Source organism: Salvelinus alpinus, chromosome 17, assembly GCF_045679555.1.
Source record: "Salvelinus alpinus chromosome 17, SLU_Salpinus.1, whole genome shotgun sequence".
NCBI classification, from domain to species: Eukaryota; Metazoa; Chordata; class Actinopteri; order Salmoniformes; family Salmonidae; genus Salvelinus; species Salvelinus alpinus.
In genome coordinates this window covers 41,343,497-41,361,015 of record NC_092102.1, presented here as the reverse complement: position 1 = coordinate 41,361,015, position 17,519 = coordinate 41,343,497, and the positions used below count along the sequence as shown (strand labels likewise).

General features: G+C 46.8%; 1 protein-coding gene across 1 annotated transcript in view; it reads left to right on the top strand.

The window, feature by feature from the left end:
* Nucleotides 1–17,519, top strand: part of LOC139542954 (ERC protein 2-like) — a 440,697-nt gene that overhangs the window by 151,630 nt on the left and 271,548 nt on the right. Inside the window, exon 10 of the mRNA XM_071348974.1 lies at nt 2,490–2,683. Coding sequence (XP_071205075.1) covers nt 2,490–2,683 — 194 coding nt within the window. The remainder of the gene's footprint in view (nt 1–2,489; nt 2,684–17,519) is intronic.

The following is a 17,519-nucleotide window of genomic DNA, read 5'->3' as shown; positions in this document are numbered from 1 at the left end:
AACACTTCATTCCAGCCAGTCCTCTTGCTGACATTAATGACATAGTAGTCTCTGAGGAAATGAGGATAAGAGAAAGATAAGCCTCAATCTATCACTGATTATTACAGCAGACATGATGGACTGCAGAGAGCCAAAACGTGTCTTTCAGTGGTGTATGTAAATTGTTTACTGTGAGTTTCTGCATTCCAACAACTAACTCTCTGTCTCTCGCTATGTCTCTCTCTCTCTCTGTCCCTCGCTATGTCTCTCTCTCTCTCTGTCACTTTCTCTCTGTCTCACTCTGTCTGTCTCTTTCTCTCTCTCTCTGTCTCTCTCTCTCTCTGTCTCTCTGTTTCTCTGTCTCTCTCTGTCTCTCTCTCTGTCTGTCTCTTTCTCTCTCTCTCTCTCTCTCTCTCTCTCTCTCTCTCTCTCTCTCTCTCTCTGTCTCTCTGTTTCTCTCTCTCTCTGTCTCTCTCTCTTTCTCTCTCTCTCTCTCTCTCTCTCTCTCTCTCTCTGTCTCTCTCTCTGTGAAGAGCCTAAGTCCTATGAACTCTGTTCTCTCTGGCAGCTTTCCCATTTTCTCCCTATTTCTCTATCTCTCCTTCTCTCTCTCTCGGTGTCCCTTTCTCCAACCCCTGCATGACTTTCTATACAGTACTGTAAGCTCTTAACGATCTAAGCTCAGACAGCCAATCAGCATCAGCCTTAATGTATAGTCGCCAGGTGATTGGATAACCTAAAGCGGGGCCTAGTGGCCACACATATTTTAGTCATTTGTGATATTTACAATTCATATCATTTTCCAGGAATGATAATAGTAATTTCTATGACCATATAAGTAACAGTATCTTTACAAGCCTTCGCCCCACTGTCATAATATCCCAGATTCCTCTCGGACCCGCTGCATTCACAGCCAATAGTCTGGATCTGTCACTGTTTTCCATTTAAACACCATAACAATGTCCACTTCACTTAACGTTAATGTCTTTTGTGTTGGCTGACATTTGGGATGATGTGTGGGGACGTGTGTGTGTGTGTTGGGAACTATCTGAGGAGGTAATGGGACTTCAGTGACGGTATGGTCGGCGTAAACATGGTCTCCGCTTGCCGCTGGCATTACCCAAAGGGTTTCACTCTCAGGAGGTAAAATGTTTGACACAATATGACATTTTAGCTGTATCTGCATCTGTAAATTAGATTTTTGTTTTCTTTCTGTCAATGTATGTATTAGGAGGGTGGGGGTTACAAAGTAGACCATGTGAAATGTTTTGTTTTGCCATCGGCTCTTCCTGTTCCTCTTTCATGAAGTGCCTCTACTTGTGCATTTTGTTTATGTTATGAGATGTTTCTCTAGTAAATGATACTTTGTTAGGTTTATGATCTATGCGTTTCAGAGTGGTTGACAGTAATAGTTAACAGCCGTCTGAAGTGTCTTTGGTTTTTCTCTAATAACAGAGACAGAGCTACATGTAGGGTAACAGCTCATGGTGTTATCTAGGACTGGCTCCCTGCCTATACCAGTGTGTGTATGTATGTATGTGTGCGTGCTTGTATGTGTGTGATTGTATAGAGAGAGAGTTGATGATGTTTAAACGAGCGGCCTCAGCTGTCTCAACAAGCTAAAGTATCCTCTGAAACACACAGACCTCTGAGAGGCAGACACAAACACAGCGAGGTAATTCTAGGTTACATCCATCCTCTGGCAGATTGTTCCCTTAAAAAAAAAAAAATCAATCACTGCAGCTCTGTCAGTTTTTACAGTGTTAGACTCGAGATGTTTGGTGGTCTTATAAAATCACTGGTAACCAGAGAGGTATGAAGGGTCATTTCATTATGAATTAGAAGAAAATACTCAACTCCAGGAGAGAGGGATCCTTCATAGAGCAGGCTGAGTGGAGGACACAGGAAAGAAGGGACGAGAGAAGAGAAGGGGGAACAAAGAAGGAAGGAATGAAAGGGTTGAATGAGATAGAGGGCAGATTCCGCTCAAGGTTTACAGGTTCCTAGTGGTTAAGAGCATTGGGCCAGTAACCGAAAGGTCATTGGTTCGAATCCCCTTGCCGGCAAGGTGGAAAAATCTGCCGTTCTGCTCTTGAGCAAGGCAGTTAACCCCCAACAACAACTGTTCCACGGGTGCCAATGACGTCGATTAAGGCAGCCCCCCGCACCTCTCTGATTCAGAGGAGTTGGGTTTAAATGCAGAAGACACTGTATTTCAGTGGAATGATTCAAATGTGCAACTGACTAGGTATCCCCTTTCCCTTCCCCCTCCCTATCCTTTACCATAAAGGGGTGAACAAATATCTGACCCTGTATCAGTGTTTTGGGGCAGGATCTTCCTGGTTCTGGCTCCAGAGAGGAGTATGAGTTCTATGAGATGAGGATGATATAATGAATGTCTCTCCTTTCATAGTAGTGTTTGTGACTGTCATATTGACTCACTTCTTCCTCTCTTCTTTATTTCCTTGGTCCTCCTCTCTCTTCTTCTTTATTTCCTTGGTCCTCCACAGTCCCAGAATACGGAGGAGTCAACCAGGAAGTTGTTAGAGGTCAGCGACAGGATCAAGCTGCTGGAGGAAGAAGTGACGCGTTACCGAGAAGAGTCTGGGAAGTCCCAGGCCGAGGTGGAGAGGCTCATGGGTATCCTGAGAGAGCAAGAGACGGAAAGAACCAACAAGGAGAAGAAAATCACTGAGCTGGAGAGGTGAGAGGTCACCACCCTACCACTGGAGTTTCTATCCCTTCTTTTTACCTAACCCTTCTCCTAACCCCTAACCTCTACCCTTCTCCTAACCTCTACCCTTCTCCTAACCCTAACCTCTACCCTTCTCCTAACCTCTACCCTTCTCCTAACCCTAACCTCTACCCTTCTCCTAACCTCTACCCTTCTCCTAACCCTAAACTCTACCCTTCTCCTAACCTATACCCTTTTCCCAACCCTAACCTCTACCCTTCTCCTAACCTCTACCCTTCTCCTAACCCTAAACTCTACCCTTCTCCTAACCTCTACCCTTCTCCTAACCCTAAACTCTACCCTTCTCCTAACCTCTACCCTTCTCCTAACCCTAACCTCTACCCTTCTCCTAACCCTAACCTCTACCCTTCTCCTAACCTCTACCCTTCTCCTAACCCTAACCTCTACCCTTCACCTAACCTCTACCCTTTTCCTAACCCTAACCCTTCTCCTAATGTTAGCTCTTAGGCCCACATAGTTTCTCTTAGTTGATGTGAAAGTACCAGATAGGTTTAAGCAATATAGTGGTGACTAGTTATCTAGTTATCTGGTTCTTCTAAACACTGGGAGGGGTGAGGGCAAGAGGAACCAACTGGGCCTTGTTTTCAGACCTATGTCTGCTAACATTGCATCTTCAGATATATCCATGTGCATGAGACGTTCATGACTAGCTCTATATTCTACATCTGATTCATTCTAGAGGAGGCTACTTTAGACATAAACTGTCTGGAGTTTAGTACTCTTGAGAACACTTACGTCATGGGTCTAATTTCCTAACTGTGGGAAGAATCCATTTGAGTGTGTCCCATTTGACTTGAATGTTTTGGTTTTACTCCAAAGTCAGTCTATGCTATTGGTTGCATACACAGACCCTGAATACAGCCACTAGACTTCCCTTTGTTGCAGCTGGGTTAATGGGTTGTGTCATTTGTTTTTATGTCAATGTCTGCAGATCTGGGTGAGTATCACTAGTGTTTTGTTGTGGCACCGATACCTCCAGAGATCCTCTGGACCTACCGGTTCTGTTCCTCAGCTTCTTCTTTCTTCTCCATCAGCATCATCATTAACACAACATTGGTTTCACATACAGAACCAGTCAACAGTTTGGACACACCTACTCATTCCAGCTTTTTTCTTTATTTTTACTATTTTCTACACTGTTGAATAATAGTGAAGACATCAAACTATGAAATAACACATATGGAATCATGTAGTTAACAACAAAGTCTTAACAAAATGAAAATATATTTTAGATTCTTCAAAGTAGCAACTGTTTGCCTTGATGACAGCTTTGCACACTCTTGGCCTTCTCTCAACCAGCTTCATGATGTAGTCACCTGGAATAAAAGACACCAATATAATATATTTTGATCTGTTTAACACTTTTTTGGTTACTACATGATTCCATATGTGTTATTTCATAGTGTTGATGTCTTCACTAGTATTCTACAATGTAGAAAATAGGTAAAACAAAGAAATACCCTGGAATTAGTAGGTGTGTTAGTAGGTGTGTCCAAACTAGTATTTCCTATATTAAAGTTTGGAACTGTGGGACATTTTGGCAGTAAAAAAGCTGAATGCAGTTACAGTAGAAACCAAATAAATATAAACTTGATTCACACAAAAGACCCCTGCTTGCAAATATCCTGAGTGGTGTTACTAATCCAGCAGGGGAAACATAGTGAAGTAACATTTACTTCTCTGGACATTGTGTGTTGTTAAGGTCTTCATGGCCATATCATTTCCCCAGCTCCTATCCTCAATATGTCTGCCTTATGTTGTCATCTAACTTTGTGGTGTTTCAGGTGTGTGTTTCTCTTTGTGATTTCTGTTGTCTGTTTCTATGGTTCCTATGGGTGTGCGATATAGCAGGGGATATAACTCAGTCCTGGTTCCTCCTTTCTGTTTTTTGCCCTGGCACTACACAGCTGATTGAAATAATCAAAGCTTGATGATGAGTTGATTATTTGAATCAGCTGTATAGTACAAGGGGGGGGGGGGGGGGGGGGCAGGACCAAGTTTGGGAAACCCTGCGGTATAGACTTTATAGAATTTGACAGATTGCCAGTGGGAGGTATACAGCGTAGCCTACCATTCCACCACAGACAGAACACCCCCCAGACAGAACACCCCCCAGACAGAACACCCCCCAGACAGAACACCCCCCAGACAGAGAACCCCCCAGACAGAACACCCCCAGACAGAACACCCCCAGACAGAACACCCCCCAGACAGAACACCCCCCAGACAGACAGAACACCACAGACAGACAGAACACCACAGACAGACATAACACCACAGACAGACATAACACCACAGACAGACATAACACCACAGACAGACAGAACACCACAGACAGACAGAACACCACAGACAGACAGAACACCACATACAGAACACCACAGACAGACAGAACACCACATACAGAACACCACATACATACATAACACCACAGACAGAACACCACATACATATATAGCACCACAGACATACCACCACAGACATACAGAACACCACAGACAGAACACCACAGACAGACATACAGACATACAGCACACCACAGACAGACAGAACACCACAGACAGACAGACAGACAGACATAACACCACAGACATACAGACAGCACACCACAGACAGACAGAACACCACAGACAGACAGAACACCACAGACAAAACACCACATACAGACAGACAGACAGCACACCACAGACAGACAGACAGACAGACAGACAGACAGACAGACAGCCAGACAGACAGACAGACAGACAGACAGACAGACAGACAGACAGACAGACAGACAGACAGACAGAACACCACAGACAGACAGAACACCACAGGCAGACAGACAGACAGACAGACAGACAGACAGACAGACAGACAGACAGACAGACAGACAGACAGACAGACAGGACACCACAGACAGACAGAACACCACAGAGAGACAGACAGACAGACAGACAGACAGACAGACAGACAGACAGACAGAACACCACAGACAGACAGACAGACAGACAGACAGACATACAGACAGACAGACAGACAGACAGACAGACAGACAGACAGACAGACAGACAGAACACCACAGGCTGTTTATTCTCTCTGGACTTTATTGCTGGCACACTACTGCTCAATTATCTTCTGATTTATGGATTGGCATGGTGTGGGTGCCCAAATGAGCGGTTGCTCGGTGCCAAGGCGCGGCGCACGCGTGTGTGTGTGTGTGTGTGTGTGTGTGTGTGTGTGTGTGTGTGTGTGTGTGTCTGTCTGTGCCAGTGCTCAGTGGGGGATCCATAGGTGCAAATAACAGGGCTTTGTTTGAATTAGAAAAACACACTGCCAACTCATATGACACACACACACACACACACACACACACACACACACACACACACACACACACACACACACACACACACACACACACACACACACACACACACACACACACACACACACACACAGACACACACACACACACACACACACCCAGCCTTGAATAGTTTACAGTACATTGGATGGTTTAGAATGTTAGAGAATGTTTGTTTTCTGTTTCATTCATAACCCATTATACATGCTTTATTCTGCATGGAAAAGTAAACCCATCCAATCTGCATTTATGAAAGACTCTTCCCCTCCTCTCTCCCTGGTCCCTCTCTGTGTGTTTCAACTCATTTTTCAAAAAAGGGTCAACGTCTAGCCACTGAGTGTGTGTGTGTGTGTGTGTGTGTGTGTGTGTGTGTGTGTGTGTGTGTGTGTGTGTGTGTGTGTGTGTGTGTGTGTGTGTGTGTGTGTGTGTGTGTGTGTGTGTGTGTGTGTGTGTGTGTGTGTGTGTGTGTGTGTGTGTGTGATGGTATTATGTTAGTGAGGTAGCGGACACAGTCTCCCCCTCAGGTCGTCCATCTTACTGATGCTCCTGTCTCATTACTGTCAGACACACACACACACAAACACACACACACACACACACACACACACACACACACACACACACACACACACACACACACACACACACACACACACACACACACACACACACACACACACACACACACACACGGGGGTTCCTGTCTCATTACTGTCAGACCTACTCTTCTATCTGTGTGACCCCAGCTCTGAAGTCAGGACATGGGTCAGAGGTCACTGTGGGGTTAGTCTGCTGGACGGGACGGGATTCTCCCTTCAGCTCATACAGTACACAGGCTCTGAACTATGTGAGAATAGGGTAGGATAGAGTAGACTAGGGTAGAAACACTGAAAGACAATGGGCTTGTGGTTTCTGTGTCTCAGTGGAGGACGGTGTTTTAATTAGCCTGTTGCTGTTGGAGCTCCATCAGGAGGCCTAGTAACGACTATCTGGGGTGAGCGAGGGGCAGGGGTTCAAAGCCCCACCCCCTCCCCCCCTCAAATATTTGGCAACATAGAAAAAAGAACGTTGATGAATGTAGCGAACAGGACATGTTAATTGATGTCTTCCACTATAGGAGAGGAAAGTGTTTAGTAAAGTGCCTGAGTTTAGCTCAAGCAGGAGATGGTCACATCAATAGGAATCTACATTTTCTTAGCTGGGTACTGGTGAGGTCAGTCATAGTCTGTATTACTGTACACTACCTGTAACTGATGTTAGGTAGCTGTGAGTCCTGGTGTAAAGGGATGTGCAGTAGCTGTCTGTCATCCAGTGGTAGTTAACCTCTCATAACCCAGCTCTTTGGCCTATCAGCGGGAGTGCTGGGTAAGCACTTTGGTATGTTAGGGAGGGTTTCAGGGATGGTGTGTGAGTGTTTGTATCCAATGTGAGATAGAGGAGCTGGTTGATGTTTGGCTGAGGGTAGTACCTGAATCTTGGCTGGCACACGGACACACACACACGCACACGCACACGCACGTGCACGCACACACACACACGGACACACACACACACACACACACACACAAACACACAGTCACACAGTCACACAGTCACACACACACACACACACGCACACACACGGACACACACACACACACGGACACACACACACACGCACACACACGGACACAAACACACTGTCACACACACGCACACACGCACACACGTACACACGCACACACACGGAAACACACACGGACACACATACATATATACACAGTGTGAGTTGACACATTTCCTGTATATGTCTATTGAATGTGTTTGTGTGTACTGTATATTTAGGAGCAGGTGTGCTGGTTTGGTGACCAGGACCATCTGACACAGTACATGTTCATTAAGAATGGGTTCCTTTTCCCTAACAGACATGCACACGCGCACCAACATATTCTCAGACACAATTTGTGTGTTGGATTGTCGTGCATGTTTGATTCATTTACACAAAAACATTGACACAGAACTGAGACAGAAACTCCCAGCATTCTGAGGTCTACAACAAACTGCATTCCTCATATGGACACACGGACACACACACACGGACACACACACACTGACACACACGGGGACACACACACTGACACACACACACACACACACACACACACACACACACACACACACACCTAACCCACAGTATTTGTGTAGCGATAAGAAACGTCATAGCACCATTAAGTATTTAACACTCATAAGTAGACTTGTTCTCTTCCCACCCACTGTTTAGATACCTCCTGAATGTACCAGTTCCAGATCAGTTTGAGATACGCCTCCAGTCTCCTAACGTTGACTCTTCACACAATACTTTCAGAGCTGTATATTTCCCCTGGATCTTTTGAATAAATAATATAAATAGAAAGACTGACTGTGAAAAGCTCTGAGACAGAGAGACACCCTTCCAGAGAGAGAGTGAAAGGATGAAGGGAGAGAGAAAGATGGGAGATAGACAGAAACAGGGAGCTCGTGTCAGAGACTAACCTTTCCACAGAGACTGAAAGAGTGACAGAAAGGATGGAGAGGGAGAGAAGAGGTGATGGTTAAAAGAGAAGTTCTTTCACAGCCAGAAGAGAAGGTGAGCTGCTTGTTTTGGAAGCAGAGTGAAGATCGCTCCAGGGAGAAGAGGAAATGTGAAAAATGACTTAATACGCTCTGTTAAAGAGCTGACTGGCCCTGTGCTCTCTGTCTCTCTGTCTCTCTGTCTCTATTCTTTCGCTCTCTGTCTCTCTCTCTCTCTCTCTCTCTCTCTCTCTTTCTCTCTCTCTGGTTACGTGTTAAGTCTGTGTTTGGCTCTATATTTATACAGTATATAGGTTACTGTATTTATACAGTATATAGGTTACTCATAAGCTCTTACACAGATTCACAAGTCCACAGTTCCCATGATGCACCTGGACACAGAACCCCCCCCCCCCCCCACACACACACACACACACTCTCGTTTGTGTCGCAGAGTGAAAGTGCTGAGGGCATATGACCTATCAAAAGCAGCAGCATTGTAACCTGTGTGTTAGTTTTTCCACCACTAGCAGGTCTCTCTCTGTGACAGCTGTGACAGCTGATATACCCCTTTGTTTTTACTCCTGTAGCATGCACCTTGGCTTTTACAAACACACACGCCTCTCTCCCATGCCTTCCAGACCTGCCTATGTATCGGTGTTAGACTGTGTATCTGTGTTTGGTCTGTCTGTGTGGGTTCAGTGCTGCTGAAACGTTTGTCTTCAGTAAATAGTGTTAGTGTCTCTAGAAATCCCGTCTGTGTGTTTAAACAAGCCCAATCAAAGATGGAGTTGGGTTATCCCCCTACCACCTTTATTCCCCCTACTACTCCCCTTCTACTACTCCCCCTTCTACTCCCCCTTCTACTCCCCCTTCTACTCCCCCTACCACCTTTATTCCCCCTACTACTCCCCTACTACTCCCCTTCTACTCCCCCTTCTACTCCCCCTACCACCTTTATTCCCCCTACTACTCCCCTACTACTCCCCTTCTACTCCCCCTTCTACTCCCCCTTCTACTCTCCCTCTCCTCCCCCTCTACTCCCGCTCTACTCCACCTCTACTCCCTTCTACTCCCCTTCTACTCCCCCTTCTACTCCCCCTTCTACTCCCATATACTCCCCCTCTATCCCCCCTTCTACTCCCTTCTACTCCCCCTTTTCTCCCTTCTACTCCCCCTCTACTCCCCCTTTTCTCCCTGATACTCCCCCTCTACCCCCCCTTCCACTCCCTTATACTCCCCTTCAACTCCATTATAATCCCCCTCTAATCCCGTCTACTCACCTTCTACTCCCCCCTTCTATTCCCCTTTCTCCTCCCTTCTACTCCCCCTCTAATCCCTTCTACTCCATTCTACTCCCCCTCTAATCCCGTCTACTCACCTTCTACTCCCCTTTCTCCTCCCTTCTACTCCCCCTCTACTCCCTTAAACTCCCCTTATACTCCCCCTCTACTCCCCCTTCTACTCCCCCCTACTCCCTTCTACTCCCCTTCTACTCCCCCCTACTCCCTTCTACTCCCCTTCTACTCCCCTTCTACTCCCCCTCTACTCCCCCTTCTACTCCCCCCTACTCCCTTCTACTCCCCTTCTACTCCCCCCTACTCCCTTCTACTCCCCCCTACTCCCTTCTACTCCCCTTCTACTCCCCTTCTACTCCCCTTCTACTCCCCCCTACTCCCTTCTACTCCCCTTCTACTCCCCCCTACTCCCTTCTACTCCCCCCTACTCCCTTCTACTCCCCTTCTACTCCCCCCTACTCCCTTCTACTCCCCCTTCTACACCCCCCTACTCCCTTCTACTCCCCTTCTACTCCCCTTCTACTCCCCCCTACTCCCTTCTACTCCCCTTCTACTCCCCCCTACTCCCTTCTACTCCCCTTCTACTCCCCCTCTAATCCCTTCTACTCCATTCTACTCCCCCTCTAATCCCGTCTACTCACCTTCTACTCCCCTTTCTCCTCCCTTCTACTCCCCCTCTACTCCCTTAAACTCCCCTTATACTCCCCCTCTACTCCCCCTTCTACTCCCCCCTACTCCCTTCTACTCCCCTTCTACTCCCCCCTACTCCCTTCTACTCCCCTTCTACTCCCCTTCTACTCCCCCTCTACTCCCCCTTCTACTCCCCCCTACTCCCTTCTACTCCCCTTCTACTCCCCCCTACTCCCTTCTACTCCCCCCTACTCCCTTCTACTCCCCTTCTACTCCCCTTCTACTCCCTTCTACTCCCTTCTACTCCCCCTTCTACTCCCCCCTACTCCCTTCTACTCCCTTCTACTCACCCTCTAATCCCTTCTGCTCCCTTCTACTCCCCCTTTTGTTTTTGATGTTTGTTCTTTGTTATAGAGCCAAAAAGTTTGGAGAAGTGGTTTACCCATACATCTCCATTTTGGATAGATAATTCTTCATGTTGTTTGTTTAGTGTTTTCCAATTTTCCCAGAAGTGGTTAGAGTCTATGGATTCTTCAATTACACTGAGCTGATGTCTGACGTGCTGTTACTTCTTTTTCCGTAGTGTATTTCTGTATTGTTTAAGTGATTCACCATAGTGAAGGCGTAGACTTAGGTTTTCCTGGTTTCTATGTTTTTGGTTGGACAGGTTTCTACATTTTTTCTTAGATTTTTGCATTCTTCATCAAAACATTTGTCATTTTTGTTAATTTTCTTCGGTTTTCTATTGGAGATTTTTAGATTTGATAGGGAAGGTGAGAGGTCAAATATACTGTTAAAATGTTCTACTGACAAGTTTACACCTTCACTATTACAGTGGAACGTTTTGTCCAGGAAGTTGTCTAAAAGGGATGGAATTTGTTGTTGCCTAATTGTTTTTAGGTAGGTTTCCAAACTACAGTCGTGGCCAAAAGTTTTGAGAATGACACAAATATAAATTTTCACAAAGTCTGCTGCCTCAGTTTGTATGATGGCAATTTGCATATACTCCAGAATGTTATGAAGAGTGATCCGATGAATTGCAATTAATTGCAAAGTCCCTCTTCGCCATGCAAATGAACTGAATCCCCCCGAAACATTTCCGCTGCATTTCAGCCCTGCCACAAAAGGACCAGCTGACATCATGTCAGTGATTCTCTCGTTAACACAGGTGTGAGTGTTGACGAGGACAAGGCTGGAGATCACTCTGTCATGCTCATTGAGTTCGAATAACAGACTGGAAGCTTCAAAAGGAGGGTGGTGCTTGGAATCATTGTTCTTCCTCTGTCATCCATGGTTACCTGCGAGGAAACACATGCCGTCATCATTGCTTTGCACAAAAAGGGCTTCACAGGCAAGGATATTGCTGTCAGTAAGATTGCACCTAAATCAACAATTTATCGCATCAGCAAGAACTTCAAGGAGAGCGGTTCAATTGTTGTGAAGAAGGCTTCAGGGCGCCCAAGAAAGTCCAGCAAGCGCCAGGACCGTCTCCTAAAGTTGATTCAGCTGCGGGATCGGGGCACATACTGATATTCTGCTAAAGGTACAGGGATTGGACTGCTGAGGACTGGGGTAAAGTCATTTTCTCTGATGAATCCCCTTTCCGATTGTTTGCGGCATCCTGAAAACAGCTTGTCTGGAGAAGACAAGGTGAGCGCTACCATCAGTCCTGTGTCATGCCAACAGTAAAGCATCCTGAGACCATTCATGTGTGGGGTTGCTTCTCAGCCAAGGGAGTGGGCTCACTCACAATTTTGCCTATGAACACAGCCATGAATAAAGAATGGTACCTACACATCCTCCGAGAGCAACTTCTCCCAACCATATAGGAACAGTTTGCTGACGAACAATACCTTTTCCAGCATGATGGAGCACCTTGCCATAAGGCAAACGTGATAACTAAGTGTCTCGGGGAACAAAACATCGATATTTGGGTCCATGGCCAGGAAACTTCCCAGACCTTAATCCCATTGAGAACTTGTGGTCAATCCTCAAGAGGCGGGTGGACAAACAAAACCCCACAAATTTTGACAAACTCCAAGCATTTATTATGCAAGAATGGGCTGCCATCAGTCTGGATGTGGCCCAGAAGTTAATTGACAGCATGCCAGGGCGGATTGCAGAGGTCTTGAAAAAGAAGGGTCAACACTGCAAATATTGACTCTTTGTATCAACTTCATGTAATTGTCAATAAAAGCCTTTGACACTTATGAAATGCTTGTAATTATACTTCAGTATTCCATAGTAACATCTGACAAAAATATCTAAAGACACTGAAGCAACAAACTTTGTGGAAATTAATCTTTGTGTCATTCTCAAAACCTTTGGCCACGACTGTACATTCCTTCCATCTTTTCTTAATATTACTCAGTTCCTTTGGCTTTGATGCCTCATGATTGAGTATTGCTCTGTTCATGTAGAGTGTGGTTTTGCTGTGGTCTGATAGGGGTGTCAGTGGGCTGACTGTGAACGCTCTGAGAGACTCTGGGTTGAGGTCAGTGATAAAGTAGTCTACAGTACTACTGCCAAGAGATGAGCTATAGGTGTACCTAACATAGGAGTCCCCTCGAAGCCTACCATTGACTATGTACATTCCCAGGGTGCGACAGAGCTGCAGGAGTTGTGACCCGTTTTTGTTTGTTATGTTGACATAGTTGTGCCTAGGGGGGCATATGGGAGAGGGAATGCTGTCACCTCCAGGCAGGAGTTTATCTCCCTGTGTACTGAGGGTGTCAGGCTCTTGTCCAGTTCTGGCATTTAGGTCGCCACAGACTAGTACATGTCCCTGGGCCTGGAAATTATTGATTTCCCTCTCCAGGATGGAGAAGCTGTCTTCATTAAAGTATGGGGATTCTAGTGGGGGGACATAGGTAGCACACAGGAGGACATTTTTCTCTGTTAAGATCATTTCCTTTTGAATTTCTAGCCAGATGTAAAATGTTCCTGTTTTGATTAATTTAATGGAGTGAGTTAGGTCTGCTCTATACCAAATTAGCATACTCCCCTGAGTCCCTTCCCTGTTTCATACCTGGTAGTTTGGTGGATGGGACTACCAGCTTTCTGTAACCTAGAGGGAAACCAGTGGGTCCGTCTCCTCTATACCAGGTTTCATGGAGGATGACATGTCTGTATTTCTGATTTATTTGATGAAGTCCGGGTTCCTGCTCTTTAGGCCAAAGGCAGATGACTTCAGGCCTTGGATATTCCAGGATGAGATAGTGACGGCTTTGTGATTCATAAAGTGTCCAATGTTGTTGGTCGTGTGGTTTGGCCTCAGGCCAGTAAGTGTGAGCAGAGCCTGCTGAGCATCTGGTACATGCCATTGGCTTGGGCTAGTGTAAGAGTGGGGGTTGGGCCTGTTTGCCCGCTCACAGACTGGGCGTATGTGTGACATCCATGTTGAGGCCCTCTTTGCGGGGGTGGGGTGCATGGGGTGGGCAGGAGGGGCATAGGTCTGATCTGAGGGGGCCTAAATGGGGTGTGGGCATGGTTGACTTCGGGGGATGTTGATTTGTTGGTGTGGGGGTGTGTATGTGGCTGGTGGTGTTGTGGTCTGGATGTAGGTCCTCTCGGCGTGGGTCCTCTATGTGTAGGTCCAGGGGTGGGTCCCGCAGGTCTGAGAGAGTGTCTCGCTGGTCTGGACAGGGTGTCTATTGATTTGTTGCTCCTGTGTGAAGATTTGGGGCTGCGTTTGAGAGCGATGTCCTATAGAGTCTGGGCGAAGGTGGGCACTGCTGCCTTGTATAGGTGGACCTGGTCATAGAGGCTGTTCAAGTCCAGGGTGGAGTGGTGGGCCAGGAAAACATTTGGTTTTGTGGCACAGTCACGGGAAATACTTGCGTTTACCCGCTGTATGGTAGCAGGGTGGAAGTCTTTTCGTGGTAGCAGGGTGGAGATAACCACTTGTGAGTTGGGGAAAGTAGAAGAAGATTTTTCAATCACTCCCTTCAGTGCTGTGGCCACCCTTTCCTGCTGTGTTCTCAGGTTGTTTGTGCCTGTGTATATTATGTGGCTAGGTGAACCTAGTTGGTTCTCCAACAGAAGGTCTAGGGTGCTCTGGGTGTTTGGACACCGGAGTTTAGACACACTGTGTTTGGGAAAAGTAGTTTTTATTGTATGTATTTTCCATTTGAGTCCATAAGGAGAACAATCTGTGTCTTGTGTATGTCCTCAGTGGGTGTGGGGGGGTTGTCAGGAGGGCTATCAGGGTGGCTGACAGGGGGGGGGGGGGGGTGCTCAGAGGGGGTGAGATCCCCTGGGCTTGGGGTTCTTCACTTGTCTGTCCTGCTGTGATGTCGACATGATCAGGGTCTGGTGTGGACTGTTCTGCTGTGGTGTCGACGTGATCAGGGTCTGGTGTGGACTGTTCTGCTGTGGTGTCGACGTGATCAGGGTCTGGTGTGGACTGTTCTGCTGTGGTGTCGACGTGATCAGGGTCTGGTGTGGACTGTTATGCTGTGATGTTGACGTGATCAGGGTCTGGTGTGGACTGTTCTGCTGTGATGTTGACGTGATCAGGGTCTAGTGTGGACTGTTCTGCTGTGATGTCGACGTGATCAGGGTCTGGTGTGGACTGTTCTGCTGTGATGTTGACGTGATCAGGGTCTGGTGTGGACTGTTTTGCTGTGGTGTCGACGTGATCAGGGTCTGGTGTGGACTGTTCTGCTGTGATGTCGACGTGATCAGGGTCTTGTGTGGACTGTTCTGCTGTGGTGTCGACGTGATCAGGGTCTGGTGTGGACTGTTCTGCTGTGGTGTCGACGTGATGAGGGTCTGGTGTGGACTGTTCTGCTGTGGTGTCGACGTGATCAGGGTCTGGTGTGGACTGTTCTGCTGTGGTGTCGACGTGATCAGGGTCTGGTGTGGACTGTTCTGCTGTGGTGTCGACGTGATCAGGGTCTGGTGTGGACTGTTCTGCTGTGGTGTCGACGTGATCAGGGTCTGGTGTGGACTGTTCTGCTGTGGTGTCGACGTGATCAGGGTCTAGTGTGGACTGTTCTGCTGTGGTGTCGACGTGATCAGGGTCTGGTGTGGACTGTTCTGCTGTGGTGTCAAGACTTTTGTTTGGAGCTGAGGTGGGCTGTTCTGCTGGTTTCTCTGCGGGGGTGGCCACCTATCTAATGGGTTGTTCTCTGTCACACGCCATCCCCCTCACCCTCTCCTCCAGCAGTCTGATCCTCTCCTCCATCCCCCTCACCTTCTCCTCCAGCAGTCTGATCCTCTCCTCTAGTGCTCTGTTCTTCTCCTGCTTATTATATTGTTGAAGTTGTCTCACCACAGTCCAGAGTGCAGATATGTCTCTCTCCACCTCCAGCTCTCCTGGTCTGGTTAAGGGGGTGTTGTTGTGCTGGACTGTTGTCTGGGTCTGTGCTGACTGGAGTGTAATCACCTGCTGTTCCAGCTCCACCAGCCTTACCTCCAGCTGGGTAAATGTATCCTTCATTTCAATGAGGGGGCAGTACTCTGTGCTGGGAGGTTGACTTTCCGCTTGGGGTTGCTCGTCTGTGGGGTTATAAAATGAAGAGGTCTGACCTGCTCGGGGTGGGGGTATCTTTCTCAAGGGAGAGCTTCTCCTGCTGAGCTAATTCTTTGATTAGGTGAAAGTCCAGCTGAAACTGTTTGGGGTTGCCCTGTACCAATACTGTTCCAGACTTATAGAGATTTATGTTAGCTGACTCAGAGTCCATGTTGTCTTGTATCCTGAGTTTCCACCCCTCAGTAACACCCCCTCCCCCCTCTTAACAGAGGGGTTGTGTGCTAATATAGCACTGTACCATGCCAGGGGATGGTCTGTGTGGAAGATGAGGTTGCTGATGTTCCCATTTTTATAATAGTCAGCAAAAAGTGTCTCTTGATTTTCCATAAGGAGCTTCATTTAGGTATCTTTTTTTACATACACAGGGTACTGTATTTTAATTACCTCTGAACAGCGGGAGGCAGCTTCTAAGGCCTCTCCATTTGGTTGGAGTAGACTGTTCGACTCTCCTGCCATTGTTGGGCTAAAGGGCTTTGACATCTCTCACTTGACACGTCAGTGCTAATTGAAGCTGTATCAAGCTTGGCATTAAGCTGGCTTAATTTATCATTCAGTCCTTATAAAGTAATTTAATGTATTTTTCTTCTTGGCTTTTGGAAATAAAATATAGCTTCAGACTAAACATTACTAACTCAGTTCCAGGTTGGATGGTGTTTTCAGGTTTCTGTTGTTTTCCATAGCGTTTGCTGTATAGCTTTGGAATAATAATCTTTGGTAGTTGTAAGCCTTCCAGGTGATTCCGTAATTCCGTCCAAAATCAAGTTGCAGGTTTTGAGTTTTGATTTGGAGTGAAGGTTATGTTGTAGAGGGTAGCATCCTGTAAATGTTCCTGACAAAAAATCCAAGTTTATCTAACACTAAATCTATATATTTTTAAGAACATGCTGAAAAATGCAGTAGCTCATCTGATGATGACCTCTGTCTCCTCTCAGTCCCTTATACTCCCCTTCTACTCCCTTCTACTCCCCCCTCTACAACCCTCTACTCCCTTATACACCCCTCTACTCCCCCTCTACTCCCCCTCAACTCCCCTTCTACTCCCTTTTACTCCCCTTCTACTCCCTTTTACTCCCCGTCTACACCCCCCTCTACTTCCCCACTACTCCCTTCTACACCCTCTCAAATCCCCTTCTCTACTCCCTTATAACCCCCTTCTATTCTCACCTCTACTCCCTTCTACAACCCTTCTACTCCCCCCTTCTTACTCCCATCCTCCTTATGACAACAGTATCTCTGAGAGGGGGGTGAAGACGAGGGGATGGGGAGGAGGGTTGATGGAAGCAGGAGATGTCTGTCAGTATGACTAGCCCTGACATAGGGCTCAAAACCAATGCATCACTACTGTCACTACGTATGGTGATAGAGAGAGCAGGCGGCATTGATTTTTAGGATCTTATTTATCCATTTATTAGGTTTATTTTCAGAAGCCCAGAATATAAATTACCC